General features: G+C 45.5%; 1 protein-coding gene across 1 annotated transcript in view; it reads left to right on the top strand.

The window, feature by feature from the left end:
- Positions 1–13165, top strand: part of SETD1A (SET domain containing 1A, histone lysine methyltransferase) — a 374529-nt gene extending 361364 nt beyond the window's left edge. Inside the window, exon 19 of the mRNA XM_029606903.1 lies at positions 9145–13165. Coding sequence (XP_029462763.1) covers positions 9145–9318 — 174 coding nt within the window. The 3' untranslated portion in view covers positions 9319–13165. The remainder of the gene's footprint in view (positions 1–9144) is intronic.
- Positions 13166–19199: the final 6034 nt, after the last annotated feature.

The raw sequence follows: 19199 nt of genomic DNA, 5'->3' as shown, positions 1-19199 counted from the left end.
AATCCTCATAGCACCAGCCTGGCCACATCAAATGTATCCTTATCTCTTCTGTATTTCAGTTCAGTCTACAATTCCATTGTGGATATGTGTGACTCCAGTCACACAGGCCAACATAATGCTCTGGCATCTGAATCTGCCATTGCTGGCCCACACTGTGTGGATGTGGAGCGTGTAGAAGACTGCTTTGCTCTTTCTTAGGGAAATGGAAGATGTGCTGATTTTCATCTAGAAAGCCTTCAACCAGAAGATCCTAGGTTTCAAATGGAAGACATTTTCAAAGCATTATGGGTCCAGCCAAATGGATCCCTTCTCCTGTGGCCCACCTCTCATCCTCAGGCCTAAGCACCTCTTCAGTCTAGATTCATCTTGGCACTATTGAGGCATATCACCAGCAGGTGGAAGAGATTCAGATTTCTTTCCACTATTTAATGGCATTCCAAGCCTCCAGTCAGTAAACCTACAATGCCTTGAGACCTCAGTGTAATCCTTGCTCAACTTATGAAACCTCCCTTCAAACCTCTCCAGTCAGTAGACTTGAAATTTCACATCTGGTAACTGTAGCCATTACTTTGGCTCTGGTTTCATATTTACCATATCTGCAATTTTTTCACAATGGGGTGGTTTTGTGAACTTGTCCCAAGTTTCTTCCAAACCTGGTATCTGCATTCCACATTAATCAGATTATTGTGCTGCCAACCTTTTTTCCAAGGCTGTTGTGTGCTTGCTGGTTTACAGATTATAGAATCAGTCAAGCTCATCAAGTGAGAGCCGTGGCAGCTTTGGTGGCTCATTTGAGTGACACTTCCATTGAAGACAATGCAAAACTGTTACTTGGTCATCAGTTCACATGTTTATATCCTACTACTGTCTAGACAACATGGCATGAAACGAGTAATTTTGGACAACAGTTTTGTACACCCAGTTGTCCACTTTCCACTGGTGGGGTCCAAGTTGTCTATTCAATAATTGCTCTACTTGCAACCCTCAGCTTGGAATTCCCCACATGTTATGGCAGATTCATGCCTGCTTGTCTCTGGAGAAAGCAAGTTTGCTGTAAACAGCAGGATGAATCAGCCATTCTTAATATCCACTCTACTCACTGGAGAATCAACTAAATCATAAGATTTGGAGGAGATAGAGGCTTACAAGGCAATGTGTGTGCATGGAACCCCCCATGCATGCTCAGTAAAACCTTTACTGAGCTCTAAGAGCTGGGTCGGCACTGTCAGATGGCATTACCCACGTTATGCCTTGTTCATCCTGTCTACAGAAACCCTATTTACAAGTAAGCACATTTGTTTTCATAGTCCTTGGATTGAGTAGATGGGTTGTACCTGATGGCTCTTTGATGAAAGCCAGATAGGGAAGGAGTAAGAAGAGTCTGTGCTAGCTCCTTGATGAGACTAGGAAAGGGACAGAGTAAGGAAAGAAATTGTTCATAATAGATGTTTGACTACAGTTGGGAGGAAAGGGAAGGGAATAGAACAGTATAGAGAGAGCCTATTTACAGTAGTTTCTTGATGTGAATCAGGCAGTGGAAGGAGTGAGGACATAGTTAGGCCTGCTGAGACATTGCTGGGCAGCAAAGTGAGATGTAACATAATACAAGCTAATCAAAAGGAACAGTCCAAGATGTAAATGAAGCAAATATATAACAAACAAAGTTGCAAGTCCTTAATACTTTAAATCAAAGAATTCAACAGAAAAGACTTTAAAATTTAAAGTGAAGGATCATCATACCACCCTGTGGATGCTGAACTTCAGTTTTGTTTGGTATGTTCACCACTAAGGATCACAAATAATCATCGGTCCTGAAATGGTAAATCCCTTTCTGAACATTTTTTTTAGGTTTTGTTTTTTTTTAATGCTTATAAAAGGAATTTCCTGAACATACCCAGATCAGTCCAGAAAAGTGGGTTGTGTATCCCTACCAGCAGGTGGAGTCAGAGAACAATTAGAACTTTGGGCACTGCTACATAATGAGAATGCCACCTGCAATGATAAAGGGGATGGAACAGCTCCCCTATGAGGAAAGGCTGAAGAGGTTAGGGCTGTTCAGCTTGGAGAAGAGACGGCTGAGGGAGGATATGATAGAGGTCTTTAAGATCATGAGAGGTCTTGAACGAGTAGATGTGACTCGGTTATTTACACTTTCGAATAATAGAAGGACTAGGGGGCATTCCATGAAGTTAGCAAGTAACACATTTAAGACTAATCAGAGAAAATTCTTTTTCACTCAACGCACAATAAAGCTCTGGAATTTGTTGCCAGAGAAGGTAGTTAGTGTAGCTGGGTTCAAAAAAGGTTTGGATAAGTTCTTGGTGGAGAAGTCCATTAATGGCTATTAATCAATTACACTTAGGGAATAGCCACTGCTATTAATTGCATCAGTAGCATGGGTTCTTCTTAGTGTTTGGGTAATTGCCAGGTTCTTGTGGCCTGGTTTTTGGCCTCTGTTGGAAACAGGATGCTGGGCTTGATGGATCCTTGGTCTGTCCCAGCATGGCAATTTCTTATGTTCTTATGCAGTCACTCAGTATTTCTCTGACTCCAGCAGGTAGTAGAGATGCACTCCTGCAGTCTTCCTAGTTTCTTAGTTATTTTTTTAGTTAGAGTTTAAAGAGATATTTTCTTTTTGATTAGGTTGCTTCCTGAAGTGTTAGGCAACTTCGTGGGCCATCCCTCAGTGGAAGCCAGGCGTCCGGGGGGTTGGACACCCCTGTCTAGGTCTCGCCAGCTTCAGCTCGGTGGTGGAAGGCCAGGGGCTCCTGACTACTCCTCACCAAGGCTGCTTTACCTGCTCCCTCTCCTCCTGCACTAATTTGGCTCCGTAAAGTTTTTTGTAAAAAAAAAAAAAAAAAAACCCCAGAAAACAAAAAAGTTTAGCCTGCGGCCATCTTTCTCCTCTGAGGTAAGGAGTCGGTGCAGTGGGGGCCTGCCTATAGCAGCTGTTTCGGGAGTTTGGCAGCGTGTTCCTTCAACTCCCGGGGCTCCGGGGTGTTCCCTGAAGGGAGAGGGTGAGTTGGGATTTGCGCCGAGTTTCGCCGCGTTTTCAGCACTGCTCATGCTGTTTGGGCTGCCGGCATTGAATTTTTGTATTTGTTTCTTCCCGCGCCGATGGACAGTGCGTGCGCCTTTTTTCCGGCAGCGACTTTTCCCCTCAGTTTGATCGCGTGGCTGCGCGGTCTGTGTTATGGGCCTTCGCTCAAAATCGCCGGCCTGCCGCTCATGTCCGGTAGGGACTGGGGCCCGCGGTCAGGCACTAGATGCAGCTTCCATGTGCACTGCCTGCGTCTTAAGCATAGAGGGCTCGTCGGGGCCTGTCGACCCACCCGCAGAAGGGGGGGGAGTGCCTCATGCTGCAGAGCAGGGGATGGAGATTCACCACCCGTTTTAGCCTCCGTGGGGGAGTATCTCGCGGGTGATGTCACCCCCTGCGATTCAGGGGAGGGGGACCCAGAGGGATTTTCCCCTGAATTCATTTTACTCATGCACGGATCTGTCAGGACCCCCTGGTAAGAAGGCACAGGTTGCAGATCCGCAGCAGCGTCCAGGGGAGCAGCCTCGCCAGATGGGAGACACCCTCCAGGTGCCACAAGATCCAGGTGTGGGGTCAGGCGCTCCGACAACCCCGGGAACGACTCCGGGGGCAGACCCAGTCCTCATTCAGGATCCAGGGGACATTGATCCTGATGATCCCGATGGTGACTATCTCATATCTGCTGACGGAGATGATCTCAGCGTGGTCTGCCTTTTTAAGTGGGACGAGCTGAGGCCCCTATTTATTTATTTTATTTATTTATTTGTCAGTTTTATATACCATTGTTTGGAGCAAACCTTCACAACGGTTTACAGCAATAACAGTTTACATCAAACAGGGTAAAACTGAATACATTGTAACAGGAAAAACTTGAACAGATGATGATAGAAACTCTGTGCATGATAATAGAATATTAACATGAAAATAGTCTATATATATGATAATAGCATATTTACAAGGGTGTGGAATGAAAAGTGGGAGGTACGGGGGGGGGGGGAGGGAAGGGAGGGAGCGAAAAACTGAGAGGACACAAATATTAATATTAACATCAATATTCCCCAGGTCTTGGATGTTCTGGGTCTTAAGGTTTATCAGGAAGAATCTGACAATGAAGGGGTTAATCCTGTCCTTGATGACATTCGGGGTCCTACACCCTCTTTCCCGTTGCCCAAGAAGGGTCCGCATGCTGGTAATCCGTGAGTGGGATGCTCCGGATGCGGGGCTGAAGGTTGGCAGGGCTATGGCAAAACTATACCCTATGTCTACAGATGTTTTAGACCACCTGAAGATTCCAAAGGTGGATGCGGTGGTCTCTGCGGTCAGAAAAAAGTCCACTATTCCAGTAGCGGGGGCTGCAGCTTCAACTGGAGATCCAGTTGAAGCGTGTTTTTGAAGTTGCTGCTTTGAGTCTTCGGGCGGCAGATTGCGTGAGCCTTATGCAGAGGGCATGCCTGTGCTGGGTTTAGGACTCTGCTTCCACATCGGGGTCTGGCGGCAATGGGCTGCTGCAGGCTGCCCGTCTGGAGGCGGGCATCGCTTATGTTGCGGATACACTTTATGACCTGGTGCGCACTTTGGCTCGGAGTATGGTATCAGTGGTGGTGGTGTGTCTACTCCTCTGGCTGCGCAATTGGGCGGCGGATTTGTCTTCGAAGTCCCAGCTTTGTAATCTCCCCTTAAGGGCAAGCTCCTTTTAGAGGACAACCTCAATAAGTTAGTTAAGCTGCTCGGGGAATCCAAAGGCAATAAATTGCCAGAAGATAGGAGATCTTCAAAGAAGGCTTTTTCCTCCTCGGGCTCGTCTTTGAGATTCTCGCTAGTATAGAGCCGCCAGATATACTACGCCTTCTTGTCCTAAACAAACTACGGGACGCCAGCAGTCCTTTTGCGGTGGTCGCCGCTCCGGTAGGGACTCTGGAAACCTCGGTGCCGGAAACAGTAAACTCTCCCATTGAAGCCACGAGAACCCATTCCATCATTGAAGCTGTCAGAGGCAGATTATCCAACTTTTACACAGAATGGGCAAGGATTACCTCGGACCGCTGGGTCCTGGAAGAGATCAGAGATGGCTACGCACTAGAGTTTTCACGACCAGTTCGGGAGGTTTTTGTGGAGTCCCGCGTGGCCTCCCACATCAAGCGTGAGGGGGTGCAGGTGACCCTGCAGCGTCTTCTCGAGCTCAGGGCTATTGTCCCAGTTCTGGAGGCACAGCAGGGACAAGGCCGGTACTCTGTTTACTTTGTGGTCCACAAAAAGGAGGGCACATTTCGTCCTATACTCAATCTGCAGAAGGTAAACCGTTGTCTTTGGATTTCTCGTTTTTGAATGGAGACCCTGAGGATGGTAATGGCTGTGGTACGGAAAGGGGAGTTTCTAGCATCGCTGGACCTCACGGAGGCGTACCTGCACATTCCAATCCGGTTCAGCCACCAAAGGTTTCTATGTTTCAAGCTCTTGGGGCAGCACTTCCAATTTCAAGCCCTCCCATTTGGACTCGCCACAGCTCCTCGAACTTTCACCAAGGTGTGATGGTGGTTGTGGCCTTTCTTTGCAAGGAAGGAATTTTAGTCCACCCTTATCTGGACGACTGATTGATCCGCGTGAAGTCTCAGGACGACTGCGAGAGATCAGTTTGCATGGTGATGTTCACCTTACAGTCCCTCGGGTGGGTCATCAATGTGCAGAAGAGTCACTTGGAACCCACCCAAGACCTGATTTACTTGGGAGCTTGGTTTGATACCTTGCGCGGCAAAGTGTTTCTGGCGAAAGACCAAGTGACAAAGTTACAAGGCCAAATCCATGCCCTTCTCCGGAGAGAGAATCCGAAAGTATGGCATTATCTGCAAGTCCTGGGTTCCATGCCATCCACCTTGTACTTGGTTCTGTGGGCATTTGCTTAATTACGACCGTTCCAGTGTGCGCTTTTGTGGCAATGGAGTCCGGTGTCGGAGCAATTCCACCTACTAATGCCGCTGCTTCCACAATCCAGAGTCAGTCTGTCTTGGTGGCTTTCGAGCGACAATCTGGAACGGGGGGTGGACTTGGACCCTCTGAATTGGCTGATAATCTCCACCGATGCCAGTCTATCTGGTTGGGGAGCAGTGTGTGCAGACACGTCCACCCAAAGCCTCTGGTCACTGATGGGAAGGATCCTGGTCTATCAATCGTCTCGAGATGCAAGCATTCGACTTGCCCTGCAAGCATTCCTACCCTGGATCCAGGGCAGAATGGTACGAGTGTTCTCCGACAATGCGACGACGGTGGCTTACATCAATAGGCAAGGCGGGATGAGAAGTCCTGCAGTAGCGCTCTAGGCGTGACTCCTGTTTGCCTGGGCGGAGCGTCATCTAAGGGAGATTGCCGCTTCTCATGTCGCAGGAATAGAGAACGTTCAGGCGGACTTCCTCAGCTGGCAACAGCTCGACCCAGGAGAGTGGGAGCTGTTCCTCGAAGCGTGGAACCTCATCTGCGCAAGGTGGGGCGTACCACAGTTAGATCTGATGGCAACACAGGCGAATTCAAAGACAGAATGCTTCTTCAGCCGTTGATGGGAGAGGGGCTCGGTAGGGCTCGACGTTCTGGTGTGCCCTTGGCCCACTGGAATTCTACTGTATGCCTTCCCTCCATGGCCCCTAATCGGTCGGATTCTCCGTTGGATAGAACTCCATCCAGGCAGGGTGGTTCTCGTAGCGCCAGAGTGGCCGCGTTGCCCATGGTTCGCGGATCTAGTTTACATGGCTCTAGAAGGGTCCCTTGCAGTTGCTCATCTGCCGCATCTGCTTCAGCAGGGACCCATATTTTGGATTGGGAGGATCACTTTTCTCTCGCGGCTTAGCTTTTGAGAGGCGTCGTTTACGCCTGAAGGGTTATTCCGAACAGGTCATTTCCACGCTCCTGTTTGAGACGTGGTGCCACCAGCGTTCCTTCAATCCGTTAGTGGACATTGCGCGGGTCCTGGAATTTCTGCAACAGGGATTCGCTAAGGGGTTAGCGTTCATTTCCCTTTGTGCTCAAGTGGCGGCTCTGGGTGCTTTGATTGGAAAGTTTAACGGCTGTTTGCTTGCAGTGTACCTGGATATTGCTCGGTTTCTCAAGGGGGTTAAGCATTTACGGCCTCCCGTCCATTCTGTGTGTCCAGATTGGAGTTTGAACCTAGTGCTTCGGGTACTATCTGGTCCCCCTTTCGAGCATCTCCGCAGAGCTTCGCTGAAGGATCTGACGTTGAAAACTGTCTTTTTGGTGGCCATTTGCTCGGCTCGTCGGATTTCAGAGTTACAGGCGTTGTCGTGTCGTGACCCTTTTCTGCAGATCTACGACGATAGGGTGTCATTACGCACGGTTCCATCCTTCATTCCGAAGGTTGTATCGGCCTTTCACGTCATTCAGACTGAAGAGCTTCCGGGGTTCCCTCAGTGGTCACGGGAGTCCTCTCAGGGCAGAGAGCTTCATCTTTTGGATGTGCGACGCATCTTATTGCGGTACCTGGAAGTTACCAATGACTTTTGACATTCCAATCATTTGTTCATTCTCTTTGGTGGTCCCAAAAAGGGGGACAAAGCGTCTAAGGCGTCCATCTCTTGTTAGATTAGAGGCCATTTGTTCGTCATACATAGCCCGAGGGCGTCAGGTGCCTTTGGGCCTCAGAGCTCATTCCACTAGGGCTCAGGCTACCTCCTGGGCAGAGTGTCAGTTACTGTCGTCTCAGGAGATCTGTAGGGTGGCGGTGTGGTCGTCTATTCACACTTTTATGAAAGATTACCAATTGGACGTTAAGGCTTCTGATGAACCGTCCTTCGGGGAGAGTGTGCTTTGTGCGGGTCTTTTGGGTTCCCGCCCAGTGTAGGGTGGCTTGGGTACATCCCACTTTTCTGGACTGATCTGGGTATGTTCAGGAAATGAAAATTGGTTCTTACTTGCTAATTTTCGTTCCTGTAATACCACAGATCAGTCCAGAGGCCCACCCCTTTCTTCAGATACCGAAAGACTATCTTGGTCAGAACCTGCTTAAGTTTTTTTTTATTGTTCAAGCTCCTTTTTTTCAGACATGATTCATGGAGCAGTTTTAGCAGTTGTTCGGTCTGGTTTTTGCTAGCGATGAAGTGGTAGTCCAGAAATTTTGGTTAGATGCTACCCTTCGTTATTTAGTTCTTTTAGCATGGGCTTGGGTACAGGTCAATACTGAGTGACTGCAGGTGGCACTCTCATTATGTAGCAGTGCCCAAAGTTTTAATTGTTCTCTGACTCCACCTGCTGGTAGGGATACACAACCCACTTTTCTGGACTGATCTGTGGTATTACAGGAATGAAAATTAGCAGGTAAGAACCAATTTTCATATATTTCCCCTTCAACAAGTTCAAGTGATGGCTACAGTTTCCAGTTTAAAGGTCTTCTCTGTTGAATTCTTTGATTTAAAATATTAAGGACTTGCAGTGTTTTTTGTTGCATAATAGATGCTGACAGAAGGACCATTTTGCCTACAAAGTCTGCCTGGTTGCTTCTGACTACACTGCTCTAGATAAGGATATTTCTTAACTGTCAGCCATACAAGTTGACCATATACATCAATCTAGTTTTTTGTCATCACCCTTTCTTGCCCTTACCACTACCTACGGCACCAAAGATATCTCCCAGCTGTTAGCTGTACAAACTTGACCACCTACAGGAGATCATTCATCCTCTTGTTTTTAACTGGGAACTGTTAAGTCATCTGCTCTCCATGATAGGAAACTTGCCACATCTTCCTGATTGTATCTGAGAATATACCAAACACCTGCCACCACTGCATATTGTTTTGGAAGCTTAACACAGCTGCACCATTGTTCTGTGCAAGTCAATTTTGTCATCTCATCTTTATGGCCCTATCCTATTATAGGTTTTTATACCTTGTTAAACACTCTCATTAATGCTCCCTAACTCTTTGCCATCTGCATTTGATCCAGGCATGCTTAAATTCTGTACCAGATGTTTTGTTGTTAACTCTGCTGATAGGTTATTCCAGGCATCTATTTCCCATCTCAGTATAGAAATATTACTCAAAACTGTCTTCCCTCTATTCATATCAGGACTCCTTCCTTCACTGCACTTTTCTCTGTCCCTTTCCCAGCCGAACTGTTACGCCAAAGTCATTACCATAGAGTCGCAGAAGAAGATAGTCATCTATTCCAAGCAGCCTATTGGTGTCAATGAGGAGATCACCTATGACTACAAGTTTCCTATTGAGGAAAACAAGATTCCTTGCCTGTGTGGGACTGAAAACTGCCGGGGAACCCTCAACTGATGCGCTGAAACACCAAGCATGTCATATCTTTTAACCATAGCACCTCGTGGTACATTGTGGCACTCTATATATGCAGAATGTTCTGTGGAGGAGTATTCAACCTGGTATTGTCATGGCTCTACCTGCCCTTTTTTTTTCTTTTGTAATCTTGGTTTTTATTTTTCAGGTTTTGGCTCATGTTCTGGCAAATACACCACCTGCATATCCATCTGTTATGCATATAAGGAGGCCTAGAGCATAAAATATCTAACTTCTCTCCCCCTTAAGGCTGAAGTTTTGTCATACATTTATTGTGCTGGGGATGAAACTTTAAAGTAGTCTGGATTTCTGGAATCACTCTAAATGCTTAGGGAAATTTGATCCCTTTTTCTCTATCTGTACCTGCTCACCTCTTTCTATAGAGACATCTAGAACTCCAGGACAGTTAAGAGTATCCAGTACCTGCTGGGATTCTCAGCTGCAGTGGCAAAGTAGGTCTAAAAGGTGCCTGTGTCTCTGTACATATATACATATACACACTTAAATATGAACTACCAGTGACGTCAATACAGAAATGTTTTGTATACTATTAAGTGTGTGTAACATACATACACACATATATATATGTATATAATTATATAATATATAAAAGTGTGTGTGTATATGTATATATGTTAGTTTTTGGGAGGACAATTTTCTAAAGCCATTTATGTGGGTAAGTAGTGTTTTATCCAGGTATACTGGCTGTCTGAAGATTACCCCTCAGTATAGCTAAACATGTGGTTCCACAATACATATACTTTGGTCTGCATTTGGGGAAGTTGTTCCCAGAGGCGTGATATGGGTGGGATCAAAAATATCACAGGTTTTATTTTTAAAACTATGCATTTTATTTACTATAAAAACTCTACCTACACAAGAAAAGCAGATGCAATGGTCCTTGGCTATTTTATATTCACTACTACAATTTTCAAAGAGAAACTAAATGTGTACTTTTCCTTTGAAATGTGATATTTTGTACCTATGGACTTTGCACAAAAGCACACAATTTAAAAATTACCTCCAGAAAGGATTCCATTTTCTGAAAAGGGAATATAAGAATAAAACAAATCTCCATGACTGCTTAGGAACTCAGTGGCGTACAGTTGGAACCCAGCCCCATTTCCTCCTCCATTAATCTACTTTTCTTACACTATATATATATATACACATGAGCAGGGTCTGTGTGGATTTTGAATGTCCTCAGTTAGCCAACATTGCAAACAGAGGCCCTTCGGGCACCAGAATCTAAAATTTAGAAATATATATATTTTTCTTTGCTCTGTGGTAGCAAATATTTTGTAATATTCTGCTTCTTTCATGTTGTCTGTGTATTTCTGAAGGACCTCATCATTATGCACACAGCTCTGATTTTTCCTATTATTTTCTAAATGTTACTGTGTTGTAGTACGTGTAGCACGTTATCAGAGACTTGGTGGCAGAAAGTAGTGGTTCCCAGTATGAAGATTGATTATGCCTAATCCCAAAATGATTTTAATAATACTGATCTGTGCTTCTCCAATAAACACCAAAATAATCTCTTATCCATATTCAAACTTAAATTACTTCACAGTAGCGTCTGTGCGTATAGCTGCTCTTTCAGTTAAATTCTAGCTTAGTTCCCTTGTTAAAATCCAGTCCCTTTTATTTTTACACTGTTACTACAGTGACAGCAGAATACAGTGCTAAGTCTGTATTCTTAATAGAACTGGTGGTTTTATCCCAGTAGTTCAGTCACCAAATGGGAATGTGTGAGATTTGTTTCTACAAGAACACATTCTGAACATCATAATCTAGTTAAAATGTATAGTAACTGACCACAATCAGAAACAGAGCAGATCTGAGCTGGGAATAACAGTGGTGCCATATGCATAGATGCTACCTAAAGAGAGCACGTACGCTTAGTTTAAATTTCTAGAACATTGGTTTAGTAAATTATTTTGAAATTACAACTTATTTAGCCATCATTGCATTTCCTTTTGTTATTAATCTTGTTGCCTTTCTTTTTTGACAAAACATTTTATTTCCTATACTTTTATCCTTTAAGAGAATGAAAAAGTGCACACCTTGTATTATGGTAATGTGCCCTTGTTTCAGAAAGTCTTCCTTGAGTTTCACTCTTTAACTTATCTGTATTGTATTCATACTTTATATGTATGCATGTGATGCTGCTTGGGACTCTGGCAATCGGCATTGCAGTACCCTTGCTGAAAAGATTTCCCTAACTCAGTAGAAGTTGAGCTGTGTCTCTAAATTAACACCACAGCCCCACATTAATATATAGCTTGGACATCTCTGCCCTGCTAAAGCATCTGATAGAAATCTCTCTCTAGCTTGGGTGGTCATGAAAACACTTTTGCCAAATCTGTTTCTGTGATTGCCAATGGCCACCTAGCCACTGGATTTTCTGCCACATAAGCACAGAGTTTTGTTCTCCCCTTGTTAAGAAGATGCAAACATCTCTAAACAGCTGCATTCCCTGCACTTGCCCCACCCAACAAATTATAAAATATATTCCTGTTTTGCTCCTATCTTGGATCACCTGAATTTTCAATGAAGTGACCTGCATTTGTGAAGGTTGAAAGGGTTTTCTGTGCTTATAAGTCTAAGCTTCATTCTCTTTGGAAAAGAAAGATTGTAGACCATGTTTGGGCAAAGGAGAGGCAAATTTATATCATTTAAAGTCTGATTCCACAGCCTTCTCCACAAAAGGACAAAAACATTTATATAAAAAGGACACAAATTAATTTTTTCTTTAGGAGAAGAAAATCTGTAAATATTGTAAAGATGGATCGGAATTGTTTCTTGTAGAAACCTGCGCTATTTGCTGTGTACATAATCTTTGTTATTTCTTACCATTAAAAAATGTAAATAATTTTCTGTCCCCTTACACATGTTCAGTTGAAAATGTTCAAAATATCATTTTCTTTTCTGTTTTGGATGGTGCACTAAAAGGTGATATCACAGAGACTGTTTTCAAAGATGAAATGCTTTGATTTTTTGGGAGGCTTTGCTTTAGTTATGATGGGAAATACATTTCAATAAAGAGGGAGGAGGGAAAGTAGTCAAAAGTGCAAATTGATCTAGTTAATGTTTGCAGAATTATTTAATTGTAAGGAAGGACAGAAGGCAATATGTTGTGTTTATAAGATTCAGACTCTATTTAAGAACAAAGTTTTATTATTCAGCTCTAGGCAGCCTTAGAATGACATTTATAAAGCTTTATCATTCAAGGTTAGGGATCCTTGGCAGAGCATTACAAATGCATAAAACTATGATTCAGTTCTGTTATGAATCTGTGATTCTAGCACCCTTGGATAATTAAGTGCTAAACAAATCTTCCTCTGTTTCCAAACATTCTGCAACAATAGATAAGGTTGTATGCCTCAAACAGAACAACCCTTCTCCCCCCACTTCATCTTAAAAAAAATATATATATATTTATAGTAGCTGACAAAGCATTGGGCATCCCACAAATGATTTGTACCTAAAAATTATATTTGAAAAGAAAACAGAGTAGAGGTAAATCCCCATCCACCAAACAGTTCTTTAAAAGGATTTCATCTTTTAGAACTGATCTCTTCTTGCCTCTGATGATACTCCATGAGAAAGGCTGAAACCACCTTGTGTACAAATATATATCTATATTTTGTTACCTTAAAGAGCAAGTGCTGTCAGCGGAACTCAGAGACTGAATTTCTTATTGCGGTGACCTTTCTTTTTCTGTCTTTGTGTTTCATCTGTAAATATGTTAATAATTTGTGCATTTACTTGCTACTCAAATAGTAATTTTTTTTATATAAATGTCGTTACACCTTTTATTGTACAAAAGAACAAATATGAATTGTCTCTTTATTTTGTTGTTGGGGTATCTGCCTTAATAAGCTGTAACTGCACCTTTTCCTCTGCATCAGTACCTGCTTGGTGATCTAGCATGATGCTAAGGGAGACATCCTTAACTCTAAACGAGTACTGACCTATTCATCCAGACCCTAGATGGTCTTAAGGCTCTCTGGGGCTGATGAAATAAGGGGCGCTAACATTAGCACAGGTTTTTACTCCTGTTTTAGCATGCATTTTTCTGGCATAAATTAATTCTGCAACCACACGAAGAAGATGATCGGTAAACACCAAGGAATTTATTAATATTTCGTAGTAAAAACTCTGGTTATGTAATAGACGTTTTAACTCCTTAAAGTTTGCTAAAAGAGGGGTAAAAACATGTGCTAAGATTAGAGTGAGCGCATGCAAATCCCATGTAAAAGAAGGCATTAGCTATTCATTAGCAATGCAGGGAGGTGTGTTGAAGGGCAAACAGCTTAAAGCACATTTTCTTAATGCTGGAAATTTAACTCATGGGTCAGAGCAGGAGTAAAACTTAACTCACATTTCTCACAGGACAAGCAGGATGGTAGTCCTCACATATGGGTGACATCAGGATGGAGCCCAATCCCGGAACACTTTTGTCAAAGTTTCTAGAACGTTGACTGGCACCTACTGGGCATGCCCAGCATGGCACTAACCCTGCATCCAGCAGGGGGTCTCCCTTCAGTCTCTTTTTTTTCCGTACGGCAGTAGCCACACAGGTTAAGGAGCTCTCTAGAGATTCCGGACAGGAATTTTCCTCACGGAACTTCTTTCAAAATTTTCTACCCCATAGGGGTCCCCCTATCGATTCCGTACTCCGCGTCGAAGGGTAAGGCTTTGCCCTCGTTTGTGGTCGATTCCCGTCGAGTTTTCCCTTCGGGGCCTACTGGCCATTGACCACACCGCAGCTAAATTTTTGTCAAAGCCATGGCGTCGGGTTTTCATCGGTGCCCCGACTGTCCTCGGACAATGTCCATCACAGACCCTCATAGGGATTGTGTATTGTGTATGGAGTCTGACCATGACACCGAAGGGCCGTAAGGCCCGCTCAGAGAAGATGGAGTTTCTTTTTCAGTCAAAACCCCCGACTCCATCAACCGCTTCGACATCGTCTGAGCCGGTGCCATCGACCTCTCGCCAGCAGCAGGACACTGGTGCTGCCCAACCAGCATAGACTACTCCGGTGTCGACTTCTTCCTCACCGCCTCAGGAGAAGGACTGAGGAGAACATCGTGAAAAGCGTCAACACCGTCATCGGAAGGCTGAGTCCGCTGATCCAGGCAAGCCCTCGGCATCGGTGTTGACAGAGCCACCGACAAAGAAATCCCGTCCAGAGAAGGCCCCATCCTCCTCTGCGACCGGGTCACCGAGGTGTTCCCCACCTTCAGCGGTGCAGGGAGCCGCCACGCCACTTTCACCGGTGGACCCTCCGTCTATGCCACTATTGCCTCCCACTCCGGAGCTGGGGTTGCATGCCCCAGGCTTCCATGAGGAATTGGATCGGATGATCCAAGAGGCCATTGGTAAAGCACTACAGGGCTTCCAACCTCCATCGACACAGACACCGATGCTAGCCCCAGTCACCGACCCCATACCCACGGTGCTCGCACCGCTTCTAAGCAGACTGGATGTGCTGATCGGTGCTCTTCCACCAGTGGAACTGAGGATACTGTTATGTTTTGTAAGGTTTGGGTGGACCCTTGGACACTGTGGCAGCTGACCACGCCCATGAGGGGAAGTCCCGTGAGGGGCCACAGGTCAGGCTAAGCTCTGGACACACAAACACAGATTTTATCTTTATTTAGGCAGTTTGTGAAGCCACCTGTGTGTTAAGCGCTGTAAAGTGAACTTGCTCAGCACTAAAACAAAACATAAGTGAAAATAATCTTATATGTGGAACAAAGTCTATGTTCAGTGTACGATCGATCATCCTTACTCAATTATAAAGAGAACCAGTGGATCTATCGTCTGCAAACATTAGAACCTACAGGATTAAATGATAAAATTGAATAGTTTACATTAATCTGACATGCAGAGTTCATGTCACTTCCGGTTGTCAATCACTCTAAGTTTGGCGGTTCTTTTCCCTTTAAAAATGGTATTTAACCCAGCGTTCGCTGTCAGTCTTCCGGCACCTTAAAGCGACAGGTAGCCCACAGCACCTTCATTGTAAGTAATAGAGCATCGACAGTCTCTACCCTGAACATAGACTTTGTTCCACATATAAGATTATTTTCACTCATTATGTTTTATTTTAGCGCTGAGCAAGTTCACTTTACAGCGCTTAACACGCAGGATTTGACTGCCCGTGTAAGTGCCTTCCATTAATGTTTGCCTTAAAATGTTCAGTAGGGCTACACTAACGAATGTCCATTCTTTATAGATAAATGAGGTTGCTCCACACATGCGAATCTTTTCCCTGAAGAAGGAGATCAACTAATACTCCGAAACATTGCAATGTAGGAATCTGATCCATCAAGATGCTCGCCAACACAGTGGACATTTTCAGATAAGTGTGATGTGGAGATAGCTTGTTTTATAAGCATCTGTATAAGTAGCCGGTATTTTCATCAGCATTCTACACACACGCACAGAGTGACCAATGATTATAAAGTCCAGTGCTGATTAGGGCAGCTCCAGTTTGGAAAGCCTCAAGCACTTTGGTCACTCTTTAAAATAAGCCCTTACCTGTTATCATAGCAAGATTTTTAATATATTGGCTTTTGCAAGAGAACTTGGGAGCATCCAGGCTCTGAACCACCGGTGAATCGGAAAACAGATGCCACCTAACTGGTGCAGACAGCCCCTGGCTTCCAAAAACCACAGCTGGATCACCATTCTGTGGTTGTGGAGTCAACCCAGAAAAAAGCATGACGTTCTAAACCTCATTCTTCCATTCCTCCAGGAAAAGAACAGAGGTCCCTAGACGCATTTGGCCATCATGTTTTCCATGGATCTATGCTTATTTCTCGCATTGCTTCCTACCAGTTATACGTGACCCAGTATAACAGAGACCTGTTCAAGAAGATCCAGGATTTCTCTGAATCTTTACCCGCCAGCTTCAGGACCAGCTGAATGCCCTGGCTCAGAAGGGTCTAGATGCTGGCAAGCACGAGGTCCGCGCTGCTTATGATATTTTTGACACTGCCTCCAGGGTGTCGGCAGCGGGAATTAGTGCATGATGGTGGCCCTGGCTAAAGTCCTCTGACTTGAGACCAGAGGTACAGGACCAATTGGCTGACTCCTGCCCTGTGCTGTGATAATCTCTTCGGGGACAAAATTCAAGAGACTGTAACACAGCTCAAAGATCACCACAAGACGTTACGCCAGCTTTCATCCATGCCTACTGATTTCCCATCCACATCTAAAAGGACATTCCGAAGAGACGCTAAGCGGCTGTCCTTCAAGCTACAGAGATATTATCCTACTATTACTCAAGGTCGCCCCTCCAGACCTTACCAAAAAGGTCAAGCCAGACAATCCCGGCCTCAGAAGATTCATCCAACCCCTCCACCGGGCCCAGCTGCTGGATTTTGACTCCTCGCTGGAAAGCGTAAGCCAACCTCCTCTGCCGTCTATACCCGTCGGTGGTCGGTTGTGCCACTTCACCAACATATGGCACACGATCTCTTCTGATCAGTGGGTACTTGCTGCACTGACCTAGGGCTACCACCTCAACTTACTGTCGGTACCTCGGCCGACATGGGGGTCATCCGACCACTCCTCTCTTCTGGAAGAGGTGTCAACCCTCCTGAAATCACGGGCAATAGAACCAGTGCTCCTCTCCCAGCAAGGGCAGGGGTTCTATGCCAAGTATTTCCTCATTCCAAAAAAGTCAGGGGGCATTCGTCCAATTCTGGACCTGTGTGCCTTAAACAAATATCCACAGAGGGAAAAATTCAGGATGGTGACCTTGGGTTCTCTACTGCCTCTTCTACAAAGAGGAGATTGGCTTTGCTCTCTAGATCTTCAGGACGCGTATACACACATCTCAATCACTCTGTCCCACCGCAAATTCCTTCATTTCCTGGTCGTCCCCAGGCATTTTCATTACCGGGTACTGCCATTCGGCCTAGCATCCGCTCCTCGAGTCTTCACCAAGTGCCTTGTAGTGGTCGCTGCCTACCTAAGATGTCAAGGTGTCCATGCCTATCCTTATCTCGACAATTGGCTGATAAGGGCTCCAACTCAGAGGGATGCACTAGCCTCCTTATGTCTAACTATCCATACATTGCTGTCTCTCGGGTTTCTGATCAACTACCCCAAGTCCAGCCTAGTTCCGTCTCAAACCCTATCCTTCATAGGAGCCGACCTGAACACCATGCAGGCAAAAGCATTCCTCCCTTACGATCGAGCTTGTACTCTCATATCCCTCTTACAATGCCTCCAGAATCGGTGTTATTCGACAGCTCGTCATTTTCTCATTTTGCTGGGTCACATGGCGTCCTCTGTACATGTCACTCCAATGACACGCCTCACAAAGAGTCATGCAGTGGACTCTAAAGTCCCAGTACACTCAGGCTTACCATCCAATGTCCAGCATTGTCCACGTTACCAAGCAGCTCTGCCTGTCGCTAGCCTGGTGGATGCAACTCTCCAACCTCCTTCAAGGCCTTCCCTTTCAGGTTCCAGAGCCTCAAATTATCCTAACGACAGATGCCTCCAATATAGGTTGGGGTGCTCATGTCAACAGCCTACAGACTCAGGGTTCCTGGTTTCCAGAGGAAGCCAAACATCAAATAAATTTCCTGGAACTTCGAGCGATAAGATATGCCCTCAGTCTTTCAGGAATGCCTCTCAAACAAGGCCATCCTGATTCAGACCGACAATCAGGTGGCGATGTGGTACATCAACAAGCAAGGGGAAACGGGCTCCTACCTTCTGTGTCAGGAAGCTGCACAGATATGGACGTGGGCTCTTTCCCACTCGATGTACCTCAGAGCGACCTACTTGGGCGTGGGCAATGTTCTAGTGGATAAGTTGAGTCGAACTTTCCAGCCGCACGAATGGTCTCTCAACCCCAAGGTAGCGGACACAATCTTCCAACGTTGGGGATATCCACAAATAGACCTCTTTGCGTCCATCCACAACCGCAAAATAGAGAACTTCTGCTCCCTCACTCGCAGCCGCCACTCACAGCCGAGAGACGCTTTCGCCCTCTCGTGGTCCAGCGGTCTCCTCTACGCGAACCCTCCACTTCCACTCATATCGAAGACTCTCGTGAAGTTACGAAGGGACAAGGGCTTAATGATTCTGATAGCCCCTCACTGGCCACGCCAAGTCTCACTTCCACTCATATCGAAGACTCTCGTGAAGTTACGAAGGGACAAGGGCTTAATGATTCTGATTGCCCCTCACTGGCCACGCCAAGTCTCACTTCCACTCATATCGAAGACTCTCGTGAAGTTACGAAGGGACAAGGACTTAATGATTCTGATAGCCCCTCACTGGCCACGCCAAGTCTGGTTCCCAATCCTCCAAGATCTATCAGTTTGCCGGTGCATCCCTCTAGGAGAGAATCCGCTTCTGATAACTCAGAATGACGGGTGCCTTCGCCACCCCAACCTCCAGGCCCTGTCCCTGACGGCCTGGATGTTGAAAGGTTAATACTCCAACCCCTTAACCTTTCAGAGTCTGTATCCTGAGTCCTGGTAGCTTCACAAAAGCCTTCCACGAGACGCTCTTATCTTTCTAAGTGGAAGAAGTTTACGGTCTGGTGCACGTCCATGTCCATAGACCCCCTTCACTTGTTCCACTGAGAAGTTTCTGGACTATCTCTGGCATCTGTCAGAATCAGGCCTGAAAACTTCCTCTATAAGAGTGCATGTCAGTGCAGTAGCAGCTTTCTACAACAGAGTAGGAGATGTCTCTGTTTCAACACAGCCCTTAGTCACACGCTTCATGAGAGGTTTGCTCCACCTGAAACCTCCCTTGCGCCCTCCGGCCCCCGCTTGGGCCCTTAACGTGGTCTTAGGGCGGCTCATGAAACCTCCGTT

The sequence above is a fragment of the Rhinatrema bivittatum genome, chromosome 6 (genome assembly GCF_901001135.1).
Source record: "Rhinatrema bivittatum chromosome 6, aRhiBiv1.1, whole genome shotgun sequence".
Taxonomy (NCBI): domain Eukaryota; kingdom Metazoa; phylum Chordata; class Amphibia; order Gymnophiona; family Rhinatrematidae; genus Rhinatrema; species Rhinatrema bivittatum.
This window is presented reverse-complemented; position numbering and strand designations above follow the sequence as displayed.